General features: G+C 39.1%; 1 protein-coding gene across 12 annotated transcripts in view; it reads right to left on the bottom strand.

Annotated features, from left to right (window-relative positions):
* LOC139156879 (dystonin-like) overlaps nucleotides 1-26,428 on the bottom strand; it is a 400,586-nt gene that overhangs the window by 90,010 nt on the left and 284,148 nt on the right. For all 12 annotated transcript variants that reach the window (XM_070733016.1, XM_070733011.1, XM_070733010.1 and 9 more), the window contains 10 exons: nucleotides 25,622-25,792; nucleotides 15,996-16,162; nucleotides 13,217-13,376; nucleotides 12,652-12,978; nucleotides 12,267-12,351; nucleotides 7,427-7,668; nucleotides 5,710-5,916; nucleotides 3,098-3,217; nucleotides 2,864-2,971; nucleotides 344-562 (listed from right to left, as the gene is read on the bottom strand). In XM_070733016.1, coding sequence (XP_070589117.1) covers nucleotides 344-562; nucleotides 2,864-2,971; nucleotides 3,098-3,217; nucleotides 5,710-5,916; nucleotides 7,427-7,668; nucleotides 12,267-12,351; nucleotides 12,652-12,978; nucleotides 13,217-13,376; nucleotides 15,996-16,162; nucleotides 25,622-25,792 — 1,806 coding nt within the window. The remainder of the gene's footprint in view (nucleotides 1-343; nucleotides 563-2,863; nucleotides 2,972-3,097; nucleotides 3,218-5,709; nucleotides 5,917-7,426; nucleotides 7,669-12,266; nucleotides 12,352-12,651; nucleotides 12,979-13,216; nucleotides 13,377-15,995; nucleotides 16,163-25,621; nucleotides 25,793-26,428) is intronic.

Raw genomic sequence — 26,428 nt, forward strand, 5'->3', positions numbered from 1 at the left:
CCTTATTAATTGCCTCTAATTGCCTAAAATAAAGAAGTTATATGTATAGATCTGATATAGAAAGCATATGAAATTAGAAGGTGCACCAACAATTAAAAGTTGTAGGTATATATGCTATCAGTCTGTTAAATATAAGATGAATTATGATTAGAATCACTTAGGAAAAGGTTAAGAGGGATGTTTCTAAGAGGAAGTAGAAAGGGAAAGGAGGAGAGAAGGAGAGGAGGGAAGTGTAATGGAATAAAGAAAAATGTATAACAATAGTAAAAGAAGGATTTTAAAAAAGGATTTGTCCTTTGGGACAAGCATGACCTGATGATTGAGAATCTCCCAGACGCCTTACCCTATGTTCTTCCTGCTGCTGCCTCAGTGTTTCATATTCAAGAGCTGGTGCTGGAAGTTGTGAGATGATCGTCTCAGTTTCAGTCAGCCATGGCCAAATCTCTTCATAGGTCTCCCAAAACTGGCTAACTAGAGATTGAGCCCGTTCTAGTTGCAAGTTTCTCTTAGAGTTCATTTGACAGAGCATGTTGTATTTATGCAAGAGAGTTTCCAGTTTTTTCTGTAACAAAGTTATCAAGAAACCACAGCATCCATCTATCAGCTTTGCAAGTTTTTAATTCAGCAAACAGTTTGTACACTTTATCAGTTATTAACTGATTTATCAACTTCATAGCCTGTTGTTCTAGCCATGTAACACTCAAGATGGTTTGGTAATTGATAATTATATAACGTAATAGCAGAGAAAATCCAGCCCACAATTTAAAAATTGGCGAAACAGATGGGCTTTCATTATTTTCCTAAATATTGGGAGAAATTGGGCCAAATACATCTATTTAAGGAGTCTAAGTCCCAATACGTTTAATCTAAGAAAGCCTTAGTTTGGCCTCTGAGGCAGTCGAATCTTCAAAAGGACATCTACACTATTGTAGATCTTTGTTTTCAATAATTATGATCAGAGTGAGAAATTAAAGAATCAAGGAATCACAGGTTTAGTCAATCTTTGTTTAATTGCCCCCTTTAAATGACCTTTAAAGCCCTACATGGCATTGGACCAGAATACCTCCGGAACCGCCTTCTACCGCACAAATCCCAGTGGCCGATAAGGTCCCACAGAGTTGGCCTTCTCCGGGTCCCATTGACCAAACAATGCTGCTTGGCATGCCCCAGGGGAACAGCCTTCTCTGTGGTGGCCCCGGCCCTCTGGAATCAACTTCCCCGGAGATTAGAATGGCCCCCACCCTCCTTGTCTTTCGCAAGTTACTTAAGACCCACCTATATCGCCAGGCATGGGGGATCTAAGACATCTCCCCTAGGCTTATCATATTTCATGTTTGATGTGTATGTGCTGTATGGTTTTTAATTGTTGAGGTTTTTATATATTTTATTATTAAATTTGTTCCATTGTTATACTGTTTTTATTACTGTTGTGAGCCGCCCCGAGTCTTTGGAGAGGTGCGGTATTATTATTATTATTATTATTATTATTATTATTATTATTATTATTATTATTATTATTGATAGGATAGGAAGCCATCCAGAATCACCTTGTGTTGAATTGGATGGCAAACAAATTTAATAAAATAAATTTTAAAATGAATAAAAATCCCAATCTCTTACCTACTTATCCACAACAGATTTGAAAAAGGTATGAATATATACCCTGTTTTCCCCTAAATAAGACATCCCCTGATAATAAGCCCAATCGGGCTTTTGAGTGCATGGCAATAAGGTCAAGTGCTTATTTCAGGGTTCAAAAAAAATAAGACAGGGTCTTAATTTGGGGGGGAACACAGTATATATTCAGAAGTGCAGAGTCTTACTTTCACTAAAACAAACAAACAAACAAACAGAAAGCTAGGGATGGATATGAGCCAGGGTGGCGCAGCAGGTAGAGTGCTGTACTGCAGGCCACTGAAGCTGACTGTAGATCTGTAAGTCAGCGGTTCAAATCTCATCACCGGCTCAAGGTTGACTCAGCCTTCCATCCTTCTGAGGTGGGTAAAATGAGGACCCGGATTGTGGGGGCAATAGATTGGCTCTGTTAAGAAGCGCTATTGCTAACATGTTGTAAGCCGCCCTGAGTCTAAGGAGAAGAGCGGCATAAAAATTGAATAAATAAAATAAATAAATAATAAATAAATATGAAGGAAGCACAACTGGAAGTATGCTCCATAAGAAATAATGGCAATATTAAGCAAAGTTTGTGATGCATCCTAGATAGGAGATGAACAGGCAGCTCTTTGTGGAGAAGACTATTCTGTAAATGGGTCTAGGCAAACTTCCTGAAACCAACCTTAACTTAAACTTTATTTTTAATGGGCCAAAGGGTTTCTTCTATCCCTAGAAGGCATTACATTCAGCAGAGCATCCCCAATAACAAATCAGAGAACACTGCATTTTTATAAATCAGGTCCTCTCTGCAATTCTCATTTCCCTCAAGTATCTACTCTAGAAGGCCATGGGTTCCTCAGTGTGGGAGATGACACCGCAGATAGGAATCACTGAAAATCAACTGCGTTTTCACACAAGCTGAAATACCCTAAGAATTCTGCTGAAGGAACATACCCTTACTATGCATTCAAGGAATAAAGTATGAGTGGGTTTTCTGTAAGAAACCAGTACGTTTATCATAACCGTTACTAAGAACATTCATGTATATAAGTGAATGGGCAGTTCCTCATTTATATTTTCTGTTTTTCCTCCCTATCAAGGTGGGCTACCTCTGTGGGCCTCCTAAGTCATAGAAGATGAACACAAACTGGGGCGTATGAGTAACAATTGCTTCACAAGCTTTAAAAATTGGATCTGGGTTCAGATATTCAGTTTCATTACCAAGTAAGTGCAAGCAATGCCTTATTACCTTCATAATTTGTTTCTCCTCCTCTGCACATGTTTTCATGAGCTCATCCCCAGATGAAACAAGTTCTTCTATTGTATCCTTGTGTTTCAAAATTTCCATGGTAAAGCCCTAGTCATATAACAAAACAGATTGCTATTAAGAGCAGCAGGAAGCTGACTGTAACACATACAATATAAATGATACCAAATTTGCAATGAGAATAGATTTAACACATCACAAATGGAATTTGTTTACCTTTTGGATTTGCAACTGAGCAAAGGTCTGGTCCCGTTCAAGTCTTATGTCACCCAGAGACATCAGTTTCTTTTCTGTTTTGTCAACCCAGGCTAATTCATTATTAGCTGCGTGATCAAACTAAAGAAAATCCATCAAAACGCAGTTATTAAATATATTTATATAATGTTCACTCATAAGATAAAAGAAACCTAAAAGTACACTTATCACAATTCAGTTACAAACTACAGTACTTCATCTCAAATAGCTACAGTCAATCTGTATTTACCATTCAGGGATTTATGAATAATGGTGTCTAGTTTATCGAGTGGGCTGCTTTTTGTCTGTTACAGCAAACGTGACATTGTTCTTAATATTTTCAAGATGAACAGGTTTATTGTCATGTAAGCTTTTGCAGAGCATAAGTGTATTCTTTGTGACGCCTGAAGGATACTCTTCAATTAACATCAGGTATCACAGACATGCACTTAGAGGCATGTAATGGTGGAAATCGGAAAGCATTAAAGATCAAAGTCCATGAAATGCAAGAAGCTATGAATTTCCACAAAAAAGTTGTACCAATACAGAATAAAAGAGTAATTCGCAATAAAACTCTTCTTACAATCTAATGGGGGTGGGTGGGTGCTGGGATTGTGCCTGCTGGCTCACTTCCTGCTTTTTTCTGCATTTATTTCTTAGGGGCAGAAAAAGACTAAAATAAGCCTCTGTTTGCATTCAGCTGAATTTCAATAGAAATCTGCTTATAGCCCTGGACATAGTTCCATATTAAAATCTCTTCGTATTTTGTGTGTGTGTACTACAAACTTTCCAGAAAGCTACAAGAATCAGTGCTAATCATAGAATAAATTTGTGCTAAATATGTTAGCTTCCTTTAACATTGGGACCTTTTTTTTTTGTAAAGTCAGGAAGTCTCAAAGTAGCTATATCATGTCCATAGTCATTTTCGCATCAATCTTATTTTATGTTCCTTAGTGATTCTGAGTTGTAGATTAAAATGAAAACATCATGCTTCTAACAATTAAGACTATGGCAAAAGAGATATATCTGTATAGATTTTCTGCACACTGAGATTGTGGTAGCCAAACACAACTCCTTAGGGAATGTGTTGCACAGTGCATGGCCCCAACTCAGGAAGAGAGGGACAGAAAGGCAAGCTGTCAGATAGGGATCATCTTTAAGTCAGCCTCTTCTGAGATCTGACAGACAGATTTGTACTGGGAAAGGCTGCTCTTTAGATAATCAGGTCTAAAGCCATCAAAAGGAACACTTTAAAACTGCACCCGATAAGCAGCTGACAGACCAGTACAGAGAGATCTTACAGGGATCAGTACATTGACTGATTAATAGTCTTACTGCTCCATTTTGCACAAAGGCAGCTTCTAGATCTCATTCAAGGCTAGTCCCTTTATTATAAAGGACAATCCTTTATTTAAAAAAGTTGTTTTTTACATTTTTTTTAAAAAAACTCACTCTTGTCCTTTATTTTGGTCATGTAACTTTTTCTGTACAAATGGTACTACTTAACCCACATTCTCATATTCATGGAATGTGAAAAATATGGACACTGAATCTCTCTCTCTTTCTTTCTTTCTCTTCTCTCTCTCTCTCTCTCTCTCACACACACACACAATCAAGATGCAATGCAATCAAAGGGTGAATAACTTGCTAAATCTCACTGGCTTTGGAACAAATTGGCACACTAGACACAATTGTGCAAAGATGTTTCTTGGCACAGCTGCCACCTTAGAATCCAGGGACAGCTGAGGATCAAGAGTATTGCCAGACTTAAAGTGAAATTAATGGATAAGCTATCATATCTTGTTCTTTAATTATGAATCATAGCTGAAAAGTAAATGATGTGGCCTGAAGATTCTCCCATGAGTAATTCTTTATCATACTGTTTAATCTATTTGAAACAGGCCACAAACATCCACTGCCTTTTTACAACTATAATCAGAGCAGATGAACTTGGCCTGAACACTCTGCTTTAAATAGAGGCATTTGAACTGAGTCATACCAAATTAAAGGGCAAGTAAATCAGATCTTTAAAAACGCACATACACAAATTATCCTAGAAATATCCTGATGTGGACATTAAGTTCACTTTAATGCTACATGCAACATGAATAACATTTATTGTTCACAAGAACCTATGCCTACCAGATTTGTATCACTTATACAACCTCACATTTGATCGTATCAGGTACCATAAACTGCAGGCATTAAAAGATTTTAGATTTGTTCTGGTTAAATTCTTACTTCGTTCACTGCATGATGTTCCTCCTAAAGCTTCCCAGCATGAGGCTGATCTGCAATTTTTGCATCGATCAGGAGACAGATGGATATGGGAATGACTGGATTTGCTTTGTTCACGTCTGAAAATTATGGCAAGGATCCCCTCCCTCCCCAAAATGAGCCCCGGTTCTTGAATAATAGAGCCAATGTGTACAAGTACAGTAAAATGTAGAGCACATTTCTATCTCAACACAAATTCCCAGGTAAATGAATTGGCCTCTTTCTCTCTCTTTCTCTCTCTCTCTCTGTGCATAATGGAAACCTGATATGAACATGTATTACTCTGGTTACAGAGGTTAAACCAATATTACATTTACCTGTTGTGATCTTAAAATTGCAGCATCAATTTCTTCCACTTTTTGATTTAAAGTATCACTCATTAACCGGTATTTTTCATTGTCTTCTGTAACCATTTTATCTATCCCTTCTCTGGCTCTCCACGGCACCAGTTCCAATAAAGCACTACTGACTTCATTGAGATGGTCCAATAAACTTTTCTTATCCTTTACTTCTTTTTTCAATTCCTAAGAAAGAATATTTGAAATAAACACTCTTGCAAAAATGTATGTGATATTTTCCCTTTCATTTTTTAATGCTACTATAAGAAAGATTATATGTTGAATATATATATTTAGGGATGCTGGAAGAAACATTATTAATCAGCACTATGCTGATGGTACTAATCCGATACTGAAAATGATCTGCAAGGTCAGGTAACAAAAGTCAAGAATTATTATGTGTGGATAATCTATAGTTAGATTCACAGTCTAAGATTGATGGATACTTGATGAACATAATTAATCAAGAAATAATGAAGTTATGAAAAGCTCCACACGTGAAAAGTAAAGATAATTTCAATTACCTTTATTTTTGTTATTTCCTGAAAAGAAGCTTGGTCAAAATATGATTTGAATACGTTCTGGGGATTCACTGGACATTTTACCATAGCCCTTATGTAATCATTAAGTAATATGGAGAATTCTTGTGTGTCACTTACAATTTATAATCCATTTACCTCTCCTTCCAGTAAAATAAGTAACTCTAATAGCAATAATGTAACCAAAATATATATAATTTTTTGATATAGCTTCAAGAATGGATTCATCTTTAACCAATATTTTAGCAGTTGAGCACAATAAAGAAGAGTTTATCTTATTGTGGAATAGTTTATGAAGAAAATATATTTAGTAAAAGAATAGTGTGGTCTGCAGCTGGATACCTTATATGTTAAATTATTGCATTCTCACCTCTATAAAAGGAGAGGTTTAAGTGATTTTACTGTGGTTGATCTCTCATATCATAAGGCAATGGTCCCCAAACTACGTCCCGGGGGCCGCATGCGGCCCGCTGAGGCCATTTATCCGGCCCGCGGGTAAATCTGTCGGCCTGGAGAAACCCCCATGGGCTCTGAGCCCCGCCCGGCTTCTCTGGCTGTGTCCGGGGACCATGCCAATGTCCCCTGTAAGGCGTGCTGTCACGCACACAACCCCCCCCCCCCCGTGCTGTCTTTGCCAAGGCCGCACTGGGGAGCTGGGCATAGGAGTTGTATAGCCAATCAGATGTTAACAAAAGAAAATTAAAAACAAAACATAAACTTTTGTGAATTTCAGACTTCCCTGCCCCTCTAAATAGTACATTCCCATTTTGGTTTTTTTACTTTAAAATAAGGTATGTGCAGTGTGTATAGGGATTTGTTCATAGTTTTTTTAATAGTCCGGCCCTCTAACATTCCGAGGGACCGTGAACTGGGCCCCTGTGTAAAAAGTTTGGGGACCTCTGTCATAAGGTTTAAGAATATGATTATAATTTAACAAGCATCTACATGGCAAACAATTAGTAAACATTTAAACATTATTACTTGTATATATGACTAGTCATGCTATAGCAAAGAATATATCAGCCATGCTCAGTTGGCTGATTTTTCATAACACATACAATTCACAAAACACAACGACTTTGCATATGCAATAGACTAAGCCAAAATCCAAACAACAAAATATTAAGTCAATCTTTACTTTCCAGCTTGATACTCACTTTTTGTCTTTCTTGTGTTTCACTTAATTCTTTGCCTTTAGGATCTTGAGAGTTGTATGAAAGTAATTCAGCTTCAACTTTCTCAAGCCAAGAACAGAGTTCTTTGTGAGCTGATTGGAGCTGCCCTGAAAGCTGAAGAGCTTCTTTTAGAGTTTTGAACACTTCGGAACTCAGGTTAGTGATGTCCTTATATCTTGCTTTGATACCTTCCAACTTATCTTGAATTACAACAATTTCATCTCCTAAAATTTGAAAACAATATCATTGCCAAAAAAAACCCCAAACCATAAAGTTATTAATTGTAAAAATGAATTACTCCTATTTATGTATTAATAATTTGTAATTCGGGGAAGATGTATAAACTATATTTAGAATAAAATAAGATACATAAAAACCAGGTATTATGATTTACATGGACACATTATGGAACATCTTTCCAGGATGCTTTTTCTACTTCCCAGTCTAACTTACTTGATTTACTACTGTTGTATATGTTGTGAGTCCTCGGAGACGGGCGGCATACAAATCCAATTAATCCTTAAACCTTACAGATCTGGAATTATATCCAACCCACCTAGTAATCACAGCCTCTGTTGTTTAGTTTTCTGCCAAAACTGTCTAGGTACAGGAAGTTAATGTACTAACATCTAATGAAAGTATTACAACCAGAAAATATAACATTTATTAAATAGATCCTTTGGTAAATCTCAGACTATATAGATGGTGGCACCCAGTGAAGGGCTACCAAAATTTTTACTACCACACTGTGGGCACGGTTTATGCAGGATTCCCTGCATTTTCTTTTATCTTTCAGTGAAAATTGGGTGCTCTGTGGTGGAGCTCCATTTTTGCTACCCCATTGCGTTCCCCCTCCCCCCGTCCAGGCAGCAGCCCACCCCTAATGGCACCAGAGATGGGTTTCAGCAGGTTCTGACCAGTTCTGGAGAATCATTAGTGGAAATTTTGAGTAGTTTGGAGAATGAGGACCCGGATTGTGGGGGCAATAGTCTAGCTCTGTTAAAAAAAAGTGCTATTGCTAACATGTTGTAAGCCGCCCTGAGTCTAAGGAGTAGGGCGGCATAAAAATCAAATAAATAAATAAACAAACAAACAAACAAACAAACAAATATCCCTGTCTGGCCCCGCCCCCATCTATTCTCTACTTTCCGAGTCCCAGCTGATCAGGAGGAAATGGGGATTTTGAAGTAACCTTTCCCTGTCATGCCCACCAAGCTACACCATGCTCACCAATCCTTGCCCATATAACTGGTGGTAAAAAAAAATGTTTTGAATCCCACCACTGGATGGCACTTTTTGCTTCTATTCATATTGAAATCTGATCAATACACCAAGAGATTATTTGTCAAATATGCTAACATCATTTCCTTGAAAATGTTAGACCTACATAACCTAAAGACCTCTTGACTGATAATTGACCTAAATTACCCAAGACCTTTTGATCTGCAAGATTCAATGTATAACCAAAGCCCACAATAAGTTTAGGGTTTTTTTCTGAGAACTTTTAATATCAAACGACTTATTCACTGAAAATTAGTTGTATGAAAATGCTGTTTAAATATTGGCAACATTCAGTACAGTAGAATAAATTCCTGATTAATTGTGAACCTGGAATGTTTGGTTTAAAAAAAGGCTGTCTGATTAGGATATTTTGTAAGGAAATACTGTAAATTAAGGATGTTGCCTTCTTAAACCCTCATTATTTGTGTTGGTTCCAAATATTAGGGCTCTTTTTTCTACCAAATATATTCTTCAGATGAACATCTAGTGTCTCAAACTATTACTGAACAAACTCACTGGACTTTGAATGTATACCAGAAAATATTCAGATTAAAGCATGTTTGCTTGTTAGGAAAACAGGTACATGGTCATTACAGCAAATAATACAATTCATAGGCAAATCATATACAACCTACAATATTCCTAGGATTTATTTTTTTAACTGGCTTTACTTATTTTGGACGGCCAAACTCCAGGATTATTTTGATAGATATACGGGAGTACTTTAAGTTTTATCTTTAACCGGTTTTGAATGTACTTTCATAAAGTATTAATTTCTGATAATCCTAGAGCAAACAAGATAACCTGTAGCCAGACTAATTATGAATATAACTAGCTAAGACTTGGAGAACTACATCTTGCTCTGGTCCATCTGAAAGCCCCAATTTGCATAATTTGACGGCACAGAAGTAAAAAGAGTTTAATTTTTATTGTTCAATATACACCCAGAACAGGACAGAATTCACTATCTAGCACTATTAACATTGGATATAGAGATCTATAGCACTTCAAAACAGAGGACTACATGGGTAGGAGGGTCTTTTAAAAATATCTGGGGAAGAGTTTACAGGCCCATTAGCCAAGTCAGCCTTAATCCTGTTGCTTCTAATGTGCCCATAGTAGTTTTAAGGGTTATTTCCAAATATTAGACTGAATTCTTGCAATTTATATCAGTAATATATTTCAAAAAATGTCATCACAGTTATTTGGTAACCAATGAACTCATTGTGAATTAATTCAATGGAATAAAAAAGATGGAAGTGATAAATACATTGTTTAATAAACACACATAACGCACACATCACTCTTCTGACTCAAACTATTATGTTTCAGAAATTTCATAAAATCTAGAAAATTCATAAGAATTTTGCCTTCTAAACCAGACACTCTATGTGTATTTGGAGTTAATTTTTTCCACAGTACTATTACAGAGGATGTGGTCCTGCTCATCAATTTTAAAAAATATAATCATTTTTAACCTTACGACAACATTCACAATCACAGTCATCTACTTAGCCTTCCTCCTCTTCTAGGAAAAGGGGGAACAGAAAAATACGGCTGAAATAAACACTAGTGCAACTGATCTACAGCTTCAATTATTGGTTGATATCTAAATGGATATATATATAACTCCACTCATAACTGTGATTTCATTTATAAAAGCAATAATTTAAAACTACAAAACATGACAAATATAATCAGTATTTCCAGGATCACATACAATGAAACTATAAATGTAAAATAACTAAAACTCTGCAGGCTGCTAAAACGTGTAAAAAACATTATAAAAAGAAGTGCCTCGATCCCACAGACAGAACAATTTTCACTCTAAGGCAGTCTGCTTTATTCAGGGTTCCACAGGGAACTGACAAAAGTCTGGCACTGTATTAAGAAGGTAGTTGGTCCAAAACACTTCTTCCAATTATCAAAACCCATGCAGCAATAGCCATCTAATTTTAATTTGCGTAGAAAGATGCTAAACATTTTAAAATGTTTACATCAACTACTTAGGACAGTGATGGCAAAACTTTTTTGGTTTGTGTGCCAAAAGGGGGGAGCATGGGGGGGCTCGCACATGCGCAGGCACACACCCATAATTCCATGTGGCCCGCTTGCGCATTCACACGTGACCCTCCTGGCATGTGGTTGTACATCCTTTTTTCACTCTCTCTAGGCTTCAGAGCCTTTCTAGGAGAATGGGGAGGGCAAAAACGGCCTTTCCCAACCGCCAGAAGTCCTCTGGAGGCCAGAGTTGGCCCATTTGCCAACTACCATTTGGACCGGAAGTCCTATTTTTTTTGCTCTTCCTAGGCTTGAGAGCCTTTCTGGGAGTGTGGGGAGGGCAAAAATGGCTTTCCCCACGCCCCAGGAAGCCCTCTGGACACCAGAAATGGCCTGTTTCCCAATTTCTGGAAGTTGGCAAATGGGCCCTTTCCGGTCCCCGGAGGGCATCTGGAGGGCTTCCGGGGTGGGGGGAAGGCCGTTTTTGCCCTCCACAGGCTCTTAGAAACGTTCTCAAGCCTAAGAAGAGCAAGAAAAACCCCAGGACTTCCAGTCCAACTTATAGTTGGCAAAAGGCCGTTTCCAACCTCGGGGGGGGGGGGGGGGGTTTCACCCTCCCCAGGCTCCTAAAAAGGCTCTGGAACTTTGGTAAAGAAAAAAACCAGGCATCCCCACCCTCCAGAGGCTGGAAACAGCCTGTTTTCTGACTCCCAGTGGGCCCAGAAGGCCCGAAAATCAGCTGGCCAGCCAGACCTGACCTCACGTGCCCACCAATACGGTTTCGCGTGTCACTTGTGGCATGAATGCTATAGGTTCACCATCACTGACTTAGGAGACTGAGAAAGTTTAGTGGTGCCTAATTTTCCTTACAATGGCTGTAGTGGACATTTTCACTGACCCAATATTTATTTCTATCAAGATGCAAACAAAGACATCTTAGGAAGCAACAAATGCTAGTCTGAGTAGCACAGGCAGGGTGGTATGTTGGTTTTCTGGCAGGAATTTTGGTGTTTATAATCTTAGACCAACATTACATCAAGAAATCAATAAGGAGGGAAATGAATTATCATCACATTTCAACTCCTTGAAGTTATGTTTTATATTTTATAGCTTTGTAGCATAAGAAAGCCATGAGAGATGACTAGATTTTCATTTATTTATTATCCCTGCCTTCTTGTTCCTGTAAACGGTAGACATGCAACATAGAATTAAACTTGATACAGTTTATTCATATTAACTGTAACTGTTTTAATTCCTCAAAGATACCTTTTAAAATCCTGTTGATATCACTAATTCAAACATTTATTTTTTTTTAAGCACAGAAATTAATTTTCCAAATGAAAAAGATTGCCAACTCACAATTTAATGTTTTAACCAGGTGTCAATCAATATGAATCCAAGTCATTTTAAAAAAATAAATAAATTGGTAAATTAACTATAAAAGTTAGCACATTTATTTTGGACAGTGTTACTTTTACAGTGTAAAAAAGCCAAGTTAAAAAATGTTATTTAACTTGACACTGATATAAATCATTCTCACCTGTAGTTTGTTTGAGCAGCAGTAAACCATTTTGAACAGCTTGATCAACATTATCTTTTCTGATCTTAATCTCTTCTTGAAGTAACTAGGAAATTTAACGATTTAAAAATATGGGGAATGAGAGAGAAAAAGGTAACAGCACATAAACATTAAAGAAATCACCAATAAAATTTCTTCTATAACTTTTGTTGCTGCTAAGGAATAATGCATTCATTTCTTTCTTGATGGGAAATAAAAAGAAAAGAGCATGGGGTAACTTAAGAAATAAATATTAGGTAAGATTTAGTTATAAGAAATAACCAAATAACTAATAAATACAAAAGAAATTGTTAATAATATGATTAATAATGGTAAATTAAAAATAACAGAAAATAATGGCAAATACCAGCATTTCAGCGTGCTGTTTCTCTAGTAAATCAGTATTGTAGTCTTGGACTCCCAATTTGCTTAGTTTCTCATGGACTTCATTCAACCAGTTCATCAATTCAACCTCATCTTCTCCAAAAATCTGAGCATTGCAATAGGCTTGTTTCAGGAGCTCAGCCCTACTTCTGCTTTTTTCTTGAACCTCAACGTATCGGCCTTCTGAAGAATCTAATTTCTCTTGAACCATCTCTTTATCTTCCCTGGAGCATAATGTGTTTAAAACTTGACCAATATTAATTGCTTGCTGTAGATTTTTATTGTGAGTGGTGATGTCTTCCTCTAAAGTCTAAATGGAATTTTCAAAGCAGCAAAAAGAAAAAAAAATGAAAAGAAAATTTAACAAAATCATGTACACAAAATATGAGCACAACTAAATAAAAAAAAGCAAAATGAATAAAATAATTAGAGTGATATAGAAATGCATTAAAAAAAACTCAGGCAAGAATGTAGAGAAGGAATTTCCAATTCTTTTGAATGAGGAAGCTATAAAAATAACTCCAAGGGGCTGCCCATTAAGGTCTTACTTTATGTTGAGAAATTTGTTGTTGAAGTTTGGAAGCCTGCGTGCCAATGGGTTCTGAATTGGAAAGCTTCTTCTCGGTAGCCGCTAGCCATTCAACCAATGGTTCTAAGGTTTCATGGAACTGCTGTGCTACAGTTGAAATCCCTTCCAACTGTCGATGCCTACAAAATGACAAGAGAATGACAAACAAAATTTTAGGGATCAAATACAGGTAAAAGATTCTGGATTTTACAAAGTTTTTTAAAAATCTGAAATTAAACTTTCTGACTTAATAATAAAAAGTAATCAAAATAAACACTAGCCCATCAACAGAGCAAAAGTTTCCAGTATTTTGTACTTTGTGTTAATCATATTCAAAATCACATGAAGTATTAGTACTGCTTTATAAATCATTAATAAGATCACGCCTAGAATATTGCATCCAGTTTTGATTAACGCATTACAAAAACGATGTTGAAACTTTGAAAAAAGTGCAGAGAAGAACAACTTAAAACGACTGGAGACAAACAAATATGAGGAATGGTTACAGGAAATTGGGTATAGCCAGTCTAGAGAAAAGAAGGATTGGTGGAGACATGATAGTATTCCAGTATTTGAAGGGCCGCCACCAGAGGTGGGCTACTAAGGTGGAACGGTGACATGTGCTCGGCCCCGTGGCTCTGAGTGTTAGCGGAGTCCAACGCGATTCTGCTACTGCAGCTGTGCAGGTAGCAGAATCGCGCAGAGATGCAGGTGCACGCGGTAGCAAAAAATGCCAAAACACAGGTGCGCCTGCGTCTCCCACGCGATTCTGCTACCTGCACAGCTGCAGTAGCAGAATCACGCTGGATTTCGCTAACACTCATGTTCTGCCGGGCTCACAGCACAAGCCCCCAATTAAGTGCAAAGGTAGAAAGTCAGACACACACACTTGAAATGTCAAGAACACTGTTTTTATCCAAAGTAAAATAGAAGCAAAACACCCTTTTGGTAGTCAAAGGGCTCTCCTTCAAAGCAACAGACTTGAATGCGGTGAAAAACAATAAACAAACACAAAGCAATTAACAAGCAGCTGTGAAGACGTCACAGCCACTCTCCTTCAAACGTTTTCAAACTCACACATTTGACTATGGTTTAGTTTCAGACTCCTGGGTCCTTGGAGAATCCTGAGACGAAAGCCAGTTCCTCTGTCACCGAACGGATAAACTTCCACACTCTGAGGCCAAAACGCTGCCAATTTAATGGCAGCCCCAATTAGTTGAACTACACCCAACCACAGGTGAAACTCCCTTATCTCCTGTAGTATTTACGCAGCTGCTCTTTCCTAGTCATTGCCCTGCGGCTGCGTACGTCAATGAATGTCTCTTCATCTAAATCCAGCGAGGATAATGAGGATGATGAATTACTCCCTACTGGGCTGTCTGCCATGACCCCCTCTGAGGATCTCATTTCACAGTCACTCACTGCTTCCAACGCTTCACTGTCCAAAGCAGTCGGCAGTAAAACTGGCCTCTGACGCTGGGAGGATTCACCCACATCCACCCCCACAGTCCTTGGGGCAGGAGCTGGCCCAGAGCCAACCACAACAACTCAGAGCCACGGGGGCAAGTGCACGTCACCATTCCACCTTAGCAGCCCACCTTTGGCCGCTACAAACAATAAAGGATCAACTTTTTTCCCCCAAAGCACTGAAAGGCAAGGATAAGAAACAATGGATGGAAACTACTCAAGGACAGAAACAGCCTGGAATTAAGGAGAAATTTCCTAACAGTGAGAATAATTAACCAGTGGAACAGCTTGTCTTCAGAAATTGTGGGTACTCCATCACTAGAGGTTTTTAAGAAAAGACTGGCTAACCACCTGTCTGAAATGGTTTAGGACAGTGATGACGAGACTATGGCACAGGTGCCACAGGTGGCATGCAAAGCCAGATCTGCTGGTACGCAAGCTGTTGCCCTAGCTCAGCTCCAATGTGCATGTGCGTGCTGGTCAGCTGATTTTTGACTCACACAGACACGCTAGGAGGGCATTTTTGGCTTCCAGAGAGCCTCTGGAGAGATGGGGGAGGGGTTTAACCCTCCCTTGGCTCCAGGGAAGCTTTTGGAGCTTGGCGAAACACAAGCCTACTGGGCAAAACACAAGCCTACTGGGCCCCCCAGAAGTTGAGAAACAGGCCGTTTCCAATCTCCAGAGGGCGGGGGAAGTTGCTTTCGCCCTCCCAAGGCATTGAATTATAAGTGTGGGCATGCACGATAGCACATGCCCACGTTTTTTCTGCACCCAAGGGAAAAAAAGTTTGCCATCACTGGTATAGGATCTCCTTCTTGAGCAGGGGGTTACACGAGAAGACCTCCAAGGTCTATCAAGCTCTATTCTGATTGATTTGTATTTAACTACTTGCACACAGATTAGTTAGATGTGCTAAACTATTTTACCATAGGCTGGAATTGTTTTAAATCAAAACTCACAGATGCAAGATATCAATCCTTTATTAAAACAATACTTAATTTGCCAGCTCCTCCATTCAGTAGATCCTGCCCTTATGCCCATTTTACAATGCACAGTGCCTGCCTTCTAGCTAACCCCCCATTTATTAACCGAGGGAATAGATAAATCATGTTTATTTCACCTGCAGTGCTAGTCCTAGCAGTGCTAATGCATTTTCTCATTCAGCCTCAAAAGTTAACATTTATGTGAGAACCAAAATGCTTACACAGCAGCTTCAAATTACACAGTTTGCTTTGCCGCAGCTAGAAGAGCTCCCTGCTCTATGAGTAAGTGAATGAAAATGTTTCAAGTACCTTATTTCTGCTTTATCAAGCAATGCAGCCCATCTGCTATCCAGGAGACTCAGCTGTTTCAAGATCTTTTCTTTATCTGCCGGCTCTGCTGACTCTGCAATTTTCCCCCCTTCACGCTTGATCAATTCAACAGTAGGCTTGCGGTCATCTAACAATCTCTGGAGAAGCTGGAAACAAAATAATCAAAAATTAAATTGCCGGGAAATTAGGGCTTTGTGACAAGATGAAGAGTGTGATTATCCAAGGTATGGCTTACCAGCAAATGGGAGAGATTTAAGCAAGCTGTCTTCTGAAATGGCAGGCAACAGACAGACCAGCATTTATGCTTTCCATTGTTTAAATAGCTTGTTCATTTATTTAGCACTGATTGAGTAAATAAATCCTGTTGTCTGCTAGAGAGTTATTATTTTCCATTTTGTTTCAACATTACACTGGCATCTCAGGTTGGCTACAAATAAAGCATGGCTTCCTTGCTTTCATGAAATATCGTGCTTTCAGAATAGGATATTCCATTAAGTTATGGAATAAGCACTTCATTAAGCACTTCAAGATAGACCAGATAAGGAAGCTGACTCCACAAGAAGCCTAGAATTAGCTTTACTATTTCCCTTTCCAAAACTTAAGGAATGCTTCCTTCCTCATTGTTTACATAATGATTTCTGAATATTTGCTTCAAGACAATGTCCCTGGCCGTCCATTGTGTTTTCAAAAGTTGCTGATAAACCCTCTTACTAGGAACACAAGAATATAATTCTTGCTCTTACTTTAAAATTATTATCTTCTGACAGAGCTTTGTATAATATTATTTGTACCCAGTGATGGGCTCCTATGGGTACAGTCAGGTACGTAGTACCGGTAGCAAAATTTGGAGCTCCACCCAAGGGCACCCAATTTGCACTGAAAGATGTTGAAACCAAATGCATAAGCCACGCCCACAGTGTGGTAGTAAAAGGTTTGGTAGCCCATCCCTGTTTGTGCCCACAATTCTTTGTCCCTGGATATACAAATTAGTTGTTATTCTGAACACTGCCTGTAGATGAGAGTTTCTGCAAAATCTGTCTTGACTTTCTATCAATTCATTTCTTATTAATTCTGTAGCAATGGATTTTTTGATTTAGTACAATTTTGTCACCAGCAGTATTCCTGTATTGCTAGTATCAAACTTCCCTACATCAGCCTTTGGAATAATTACTGGTAATATGATTACAGCCAAAGATCCATGTCCATCTTTTTTAGAAGACAATAGCTGTATTGCATGCAACAACAAATGTTATGATATCTTAAGGACATACATCTGAAGTTAGTTGGGGGAAAGATTAAAAGCAAGGTGAGAAAATATTATTTTACTGAAAGAGTAGTAGATCCTTGGAACAAACTTCCAGCAGACGTGGTTGATAAATCCACAGTAACTGAATTTAAACATGCCTGGGATAAACATATATCCATCCTAAGATAAAATACAGAAAATAGTATAAGGGCAGACTAGATGGATCACGAGGTCTTTTTCTGCCGTCAGTCTTCTATGTTTCTATGTTTCTATACTAATTTATTATAAATAATCTGTTGCTGAGTATACTCAAGAAACCAGTATGGTTTTGTTGTTTCAGAGGGTTGAGGAGAAGTGGTTGGGAATGATAAACTATGGGGATCAAGGGAAGTGCAGAAAGCCTTCTTCACAGTCCTAAATACCTTTACTTTTCTACGCTTTGTGAGTCTTTAGACTTCAACCTTTACTGTTTCCATCATATGGCTTTGCAACTCGGTGGAACAATTTAACATGATATAATCAACTTTCATCCACAACTGTTTGTTTATATCACACCAAGTTGTAACTCTTTCAAGAACCATGAATGCATTTGTTTTTTCTAATTGCAGACTGGACTACAAAAATCATATTTGTCATCAACTGAGTAAATGGTACACACAGATTCACCAATTAAATTCCTGCTTATTCTGTTCTCCAATATAAAAATATGGGTATTTATTTATTTATTGGATTTGTATGCCACCCCTCTCCGGAGACTCGGGGCGGCTAACAGCAATAATAAGACAGCGTACAATAATAATCCAATACTAAAAATGATTAAAAACCCATTAATATAAAAACCAAACATACATACAGACATACCATGCATAAAATTGTAAAGGCCGAGGGGGAAAGAGTATCTCAATTCCCCCATGCCTGGCGGCAGAGGTGGGTTTTAAGTAGCTTACGAAAGGCAAGGAGGGTGGGGGCAATTCTAATTTCTGGAGGGAGTTGGTTCCAGAGGGCCGGGGCCGCCACAGAGAAGGCTCTTCCCCTGGGTCCCGCCAAGCAGCATTGTTTAGTTGACGGGACCCGGAGGAGACCCACTCTGTGGGACCTAACTGGTCGCTGGGATTCGTGCAGCAGAAGGCGGTCCCTGAGATAATCTGGTCCGGTGCCATGAAGGGCTTTATAGGTCATATAAAGTTTGATGGCAAACTTTTTTTTCCTTGGGTAGTTCAAGAGCATGTGATAGCATAGAGATCTGCAAACTTGGCAACTTTTAAGACTTGTGGACTTCAACTCCCAGAATTCTCCAGCCAGCATAGCTTGGTCCACAAGTCTTAAAGTTGCCAGGTTTTGAGGCCCCTGTGGTAGCATGTAGAGCAAAATAGAAAGCATGCTCTGTAATTGTTTTAATTAAACAATAAACAATGACAGAGCATGCTTTGGTTAAACAATTGAAGGCAACCCTCTGAGAAAACGACACCGCATGGTGTTTAGTGAATCATCTCTCCAGGCTGTCTGGGAAAGCAAGCAGCCAAGATGCAGCTGTGCAGAAGAAAAACTGTATTTGAGCGTCTCCCGGGAGTGCACAAAAAGTTAGCTTGGGAAACAATCCAGGTGAATTAAACTTCTTAATTGGAAATTAAGTGAACGGCCAAGCCTTGAGCTGTATTTATTTTTCTCAGGATTATCTAATTACTATGATCATTGCAAGAAAGATTTTACTCTTGGAATGCCCTTAATATTGTAGCTTTAGGAAAGGATTTTGTGAAAATGCAGCAAAATAGGGTTTCATACATTCAGTTTATTAGGGTTATATTAACCTACAGCTTGTTTTGTTATCCATACCTTGCGTATAGACTTTTTATATGATAGATCCTCCGATAACTGTAAATAAAGTATTAAACTACTGCTAATTCTTAGCAACCACACAGATTGACTTACTTTTACAGAATTATATGAATTACTTCATCTTTCTCTGTGTTGAGCTTTCCTATGTTGATGTATTTTACATTCCATGTTCCCCCTTTCTGTTTTTGCAAGTTCAGATTTTTTTCCCCGTGTGGCAACATCAGCAAGCTAATGTGCCATAGATTTCAATTTAGATTTCATCCAATATAAACTTGGCAAAATGGGACAAAATTAACAATTATCATGCATAGAAATGAAAATTGTGGTTATAAGTTGAGGACTACCTGTATTAACTGAGATCAGGCTTCCTCTGTTTCCAAAATCGTCACTTATCTTTTGCTATGTTTAAGCTTGTATTTCATTTTTCTCTCGTTCAGAGTCGAAGATAAATAAAAAAATTCAAATTTGTTGTTGCAAAAAGCTCTAATAGCTTTAAGATGGTTAATAGGCTATTTCCCAAAAGTGAGGGGTTTGTGAACTTAGTGTCCTTTAAAACGCTCTGCTATGGTTGCAAGCAAGATGACTGATCCCTTTATGTCTCAATGCTCAAACCCGTGGACAATCACTGTCATCTGGTCTCCTCGCAAGAAGCAACCACACATGTGGTTGCTTTTTGTGGGGAGCACATGTGGGCAATCTCTCATTCTATCCTTAATCTAGGGACATTCCAAGGAACCAGGCTACTCACTGGTTCCTTGATCTTTTTTTTTGCTACAGTTGTTGGCTCCGCTTTCACAAAACTCTCTTCAATTTGCCATACACCTCCCCAGACCCATCCTCGAATACAGCTCATCTGTTTGGAACCCATATCGCATCTCAGATATTAACACCCTTGAAAATGTCCAAAGATGCTTCACCAGAAGAGCCCTTCACTCCTCCACTCGAAATAGAATACCCTACAAGACTAGACTTTCAATCCTGGGCCTAGAAAGTTTAGAACTAAGACGCCTTAAACAAGATCTAAGTATTGCCCACAAGATCATATGCTGCAACGTCCTGCCTGTCGGCGACAATTTCAGCTTCAACCACAACAACACAAGAGCACATAACAGATTTAAACTTAATATTAACCGCTCCAAACTTGACTGTAAAAAATATGACTTCAGTAACCGAGTTGTCGAAGCGTGGAACTCATTACCGGACTCCATAGTGTCATCCCCAAACCCCCAACACTTTACCCTTAGATTATCCATGGTTGACCTATCCAGATTCCTAAGAGGTCAGTAAGGGGCGAGTACAAGTGCACTAGAGTGCCTTCCGTCCCCTGTCCTATTGCTCTCCTATATCTCCTATACCTTTCTTCTATTCCTATATCTCTTCTTCTATTCTTTCATTTATATGTTCTATTACTATATCTTCTTTTCTATTATTTCTTAGATATATTTTACTATGAGTATCTCCTCTATGACCTTTATCATGTATTTTACTATGTGTATATAGATATATAGCCACTAAAACCCGCATTGTGTATTGAACAAAATAAATAAATAAATAAATAAATAAAACTTCTCATAAATGCCATTAGCATTCTGAAAGATTATATGTTGGAATCACCAGCTAAAGGAGAAGGCAGAGTAAAGAGATGTGTAGTCACTATATAGGAGGAAATGTCAGAGCAGACTAGTTCCCAAGGGAATGCAGCCAGACTGGCAAAGTTCTTATAATATAGGTGACCAACAATAGAGGAACTGCTTTGGCCTATTAGAAACATAGAAGCATAGAAGTCTGACGGCAGAAAAAGACCTCATGGTCCATCTAGTCTGCCCTTATACTATTTTCTGTATTTTATCTTAGGATGGATATATGTTTATCCCAGGCATGTTTAAATTCAATTACTGTGGATTTATCTACCACGTCTGCTGGAAGTTTGTTCCAAGGATCTACTACTCTTTCAGTAAAATAATATTTTCTCATGTTGCTTTTGATCTTTCCCCCAACTAACTTCAGATTGTGTCCCCTTGTTCTTGTGTTCACTGTCCTATTAAAAACACTTCCCTCCTGGACCTTATTTAACCCTTTAATATATTTAAATGTTTCGATCATGTCCCCCCTTTTCCTTCTGTTCTCCAGACTATACAGATTGAGTTCATTAAGTCTTTCCTGATACGTTTTGTGCTTAAGACCTGCCACCATTCTTGTAGCCCGTCTTTGGACCCAAAGTCCTTCTGGTTTCTTGCAAATGACATTATTCTCACCTGACTCACTACCTTCCCTTAGATAGAGTTTGCCCAGTAGATAGAGTTTCACTAATCTAGTCTATCATGTTTCCTCCATGAGTTAGCTTCATGCTAGCACATCTCTTTACTTCCCTCCTCTCCTAAGCTGGTGATTGCACAATAGGTCATCAGCTTTCCCTCAGTAGTGTGTTGAGTACCACCCAACCTGAAAAGCCAATTACCTGGAACTATAACATCAATCACTTTATCTTATATACCCATGTGATTTTCTTGGTCAAATACTGGAACGGTTTACCACTGCATTATCTCATGCCGTATGAAATGATACCTCTTTCACTAAACTAAAGCGATCTGCCATCCCCATTCTTTTTATACATTGCTGTTGCACAATGTGAGTGGCCTGCTGCTTTAGCCGGGTGCCTTCTTAGGGCAATCTTCATAACTTAGAGGTGACCCTGTTAACAATATATATATTGTTGGCATATATTCCTGGCATTCTTTGCACGTCCCTCTCATGAATACTATCATGCCCTGCTATGATAGTGTAGTGGGATTTGGGATGGGGGAAATAATGCATATTTATATTTTTAACATTATGGTTATGTTTTGCACTTTGCGTACTATATACAACTTAAATACAGGTAGGCAGCTCCAATATAAATACCCTTCTATGTGTTTATTTTTTTCTGGACATAGTGGACATTTTACTATTCTATTATTAAATTATAAGAAGATGAAACAAAAAAGGAAGGATGCTACTCCTACCTTTAAAAAACAAAACAAAACTGCAAATTGTATTCACCTACCTACCTACCTAATCTACGACTCAGGAAGCTGAATTTCACCCAGCTCTAAGATTTGGTCAAAAAATGCCAGTTACGAATTCTGACCCCAACATACTCATCATATTCTCCTCAAAGGGCTGATTCTGAAAATAGAGTTGTGGCTTGAACCCTACATGGCATTGGACCAGAATACCTCCAGAACCGCCTGCTACCGCACAAATCCCAGCGACCGATAAGGTCCCACAGAGTTGGCCTTCTCTGGGTCCCGTCGACTAAACAATGTCCTCTGGCGGGCCCCAGGGGAAGAGCCTTCTCTGTGGCGGCCCTGGCCCTCTGGAATCAACTCCCCCCAGAGATTAGAACTGCTCCCACCCTCCTTGTCTTTCGTAAACTACTCAAGACCCACCTTTACCGCCAGGCATGGGGGACTTGAGACACCTTTCCCCCAGGGTCTTTATATTTTATGTTTGGTATGTATGTGTTGTCTGGTTTTTAATATGATAGGGTTTTATATATTTCTTTTTAATATTAGAGTTGCTTCACTATAATATTGGTTTTTATCATTGTTGTGAGCCGCCCCGAGTCTTCGGAGAGGGGCGGCATACACATCTAATAAATTGAATTGAATTGAATTGTTTGTTCAATTTCTATGCTGCCCAATTCCCTAAGAACTCTAGGCGGCTCACAGCGAAAATATAAAACATCAATAATAGTACTAAAACCTCTAAAAACAGTTTAAAAACAATTTACAATGCAACAATTAAAACCCAATATACTGTTCATGGCCTGATCTCACTGGTTACCACCATAGGATCAACGGCTCCAGGCCTGTTGGAAAAGCTAGGTCTTTACCGCTTTTCGGAAGGCAAATTAGGGTGGAGGTAGTCAGGAGGTAAATGGTATTTGATGATAGCAATAGCACTTATACTTATATACAGCTTCACAGCCTTTTCTAAGTGATTTACACAGTCAGCCTATTGCCCCCAACTATCTGGGTCCTCATTTTACTGACCTCGGAAGGATGGAAGGCTGAGTCAACTTTGAGCCAGTGAGACCCGAACAGCCAAACTGCTGGTGATCAGCAGAATTAGTCTGCAGTACTGCACTCTAACCACTACGCCACCATTACTCTTATTATGTAGACCAGAAATGGCGAACCCACATGTGGCACAGGGAGCCATATCTGATGGCACATGAGGTGATGCTCTATGTGAGCTCTGGCGCCCATGTGCGTGCTGCTCACTGATTTTCAGCCTTCTTTTCAGCTGTTTTCACTCTTGCCATGCTTCAAGAAAGCCTCCTGAAGCCTGGGGAGAGCAAGAAAGAGCGCAACGGGCTTCAGTGAGGCCTGTGCACATGCGCAGGGGGTGCAGAGTGAAAAAGGTTGTGGGCATGCATGGGGGGGGAAGCATGGAGGTTGTGCGCATGCGTGTGGGGGGGAGCATTGCACTATGGGTCTAAAAAGCCCTACATGGCATCGGACCAGAATATCTCCGGGTCCGCCTTCTGCCGCACGAATCCCAGTGGCCAATCAGGTCCCACAGAATTGGCCTTCTCCAGGTCCTGTCGACTAAACAATGCCGTTTGGCGGGACCCAGGGGAAGAGCCTTCTCTGTGGCAGCCCCGGCATTCTGGAATCAACTCCCTACCGGAGATTCAAATTGCCCCTACTCTTCCAGCCTTCCGCAAGATGTTGAAGACTTATCTATGTCGCCAGGCATGGGGGGAATAACTATCTTTCCACCTTTTTCTGACTGTAATATATGAGAATGGTGTGATTGTGTAGTAATGATTGTTTTTAATATTTATGGGTTTTAAATTCATTTTTTAAACTTATATTGGATTTGTACCTTGTATATTGTATTGTTGTTGTTGTGAGCCGCCCCGAGTCTTCAGAAGGGGACGGCATACAAATCTAATAAATCTAAATCCAAATCTAAATGCATATCCACTCTTTTGGCACCCAAGCCAGAAAAGGTTCGCCATCACTGATGTAGACCATTCCCTTTCTATTTATATTCAAGTGCATAAATGATACCAAAATCCATCTAGGGCACTCCAGAGTAATGAGGTAACATTAGTGGAGCTAAGAAAAACGCCTGGGTCTTGTCAGTGCCTTGATAGAGACTATTTGGAAATTCCATTTTCATTCTCTCATATTCTGGGATAGAATGGTATATAAATGTACAAAAAATTAATTAGGCAACACGCTCCTTGGATTTTTCATAAAAGTAGTGTAAAATCCTTTATGGGGTATGCCTGGAGCAAGGCTCAAATTACAGCATGAGTGTGAGGCTAAAATAAAATCTAAATGGGAGTTAATTGAACCAGTTGCTTTTATCTCAAACAAATGTTCTGTTACTCTGAAATAATAAGTTTGTATTTACTTCTGAAGATTCTCTGGGGAGACCTTATTCATTTCTGAAACCTCTGATTAGGAACCTCTAACTGGATAAACAAGCATGGAACATTCTAAAATGCAGCTGGTGATGGATAAATTCCTATACTGGATTTTATCCTCTCTGCCTATGTTTCCTCCTCTTCCAGAGGCGAATCAAGTTTAAAACAGCAAAAAGAAATACTACAATTGGGGGGAGGGGGGGAGGAGGCTATTATCCCTTCCCATCGAAATTCTTCTCTGTCTGCCTCCCTGTCCTATTTCAAAGTGGACCCAGTGCATAAAAGGATAGCTGCATTTCCTTTTAAGTATCTCCAGCTCCAGCTCTATTGTTGTGGTTAGCTCTGGCCCTGCTCCTGCCCCAAGGACTGTGGATGTGGGGGAGACATCCACATGCTGCAGGCCTGTTTTGTGCCCCCTCGCCCCCGGTGGAATCTGCTGATGAAGGCTCCTCTGACCAAGAAGAAATGAGTGACAGGGAGGAGGAGAGTGTGGCAGACAGCTCAGAAGGAGATCAATTATCTAGCTCCTCCTTGGATTCAGAACAAGAGTTAATGATACAGCCACGCATGCGGAGAGCGATGCATAGGCAGCAACAACTGAGAGATTATTATCAAAGAAAATGAGGCCACCTGTGGTTGGGTGGGGCTGTGGTAATCAGTGAGGCTGCTAAAAATAGCAGCCTGTGGGTTTGGCCATTGTGGAGGATTATCTGATTGTTGTGTTTTGTGACTGCTTTGCTGACTTTGACCTTTTGTGTGCTGATTTTTCCCCGCTTTGAGACTAAACCATAGCAAAGTGTGTTTCACTTTGTGAAAGAAGGAGGACTGTGAATTACCTCACAGCTGCAAGCTAAGTATCACAGAACTGATAAGGGACTTGTACAAATTACCAATTTGTTTGGAGACGAGTGCTCTTTGCTATACAAAAAGAGGGCTTAGTTTAAGTGAATTTTCATTATAAAGAACATTGTTTTGAATTTTCAAATGTGTGTGTGTGAAATTTGTACCTGTGAATTTTCGGGAGGAGTCTACCAGAGAGCCCGACAGAACATCTATAATGAAAGGGGGAGGGAGAGAGACAAATAACTAACTTTCACTTACTTTTTGTTCCTGTATTTGGGCCTTCACAACTTTAAATTCAGCAGATGGGGGCTTCTGATTTGCCACAAGATCTTCTGTATCAATTAACCAGCTAAGAATAGATTCAACAGCATCTTGAAATCTCCCGCAGTGCAACAATGCTTCTTGCAACTGTGCTGCTCTTTGTGCAACCTAAAATATATATATATAGAAAACAAACATGAATACATTATCTTCTGCCCACAATGTATCATCTGATATCCTAATGCCTTTGAGAAACTGAAGAAAATTAGAAGAATAAAAATTAAGCACTTGGTTCATTATTTAATGATAATGCTTCCTAGATGTGACAATATTTGAGTACAGGTAGTCCTTGACTAATAATCATTCATTTAATGACCATTAGAAATTACAACAGCACCGAAAAAGGCACTTACGGCCATTTTTTTGCAATTATGATTGTTATAACATCCCCATAGCCACATGATCAAAATCCAGATGCTGGACAATTGGCATTATTATTATTACTATTACTATTATTATTATTATGTCAGTACAACACAGCAAACGAGATCACTATGCTGGATTTCGTATTTCATCACCAGTCAGGCGCTTCCCAAGCACCTAGGACTGCGTGATGTAAGGGCGAATTATGTTTGCCAATCCCAGTAAAGCGGCCTTTTGCAATTGACAGATGGAGATTTTGTCAATTCTGATGGTTTTCAAATGTCCGCTGAGATCCTTTGGTACTGTGCCCAGCGTGCCAAGTACCACTGGGACCACTTTCACTGGCTTATGCCAGAGTCGTTGCAGCTCGATTTTTAGATC

This window comes from Erythrolamprus reginae, chromosome 1, assembly GCF_031021105.1.
Source record: "Erythrolamprus reginae isolate rEryReg1 chromosome 1, rEryReg1.hap1, whole genome shotgun sequence".
In the NCBI taxonomy this organism is placed as follows: Eukaryota; Metazoa; Chordata; class Lepidosauria; order Squamata; family Dipsadidae; genus Erythrolamprus; species Erythrolamprus reginae.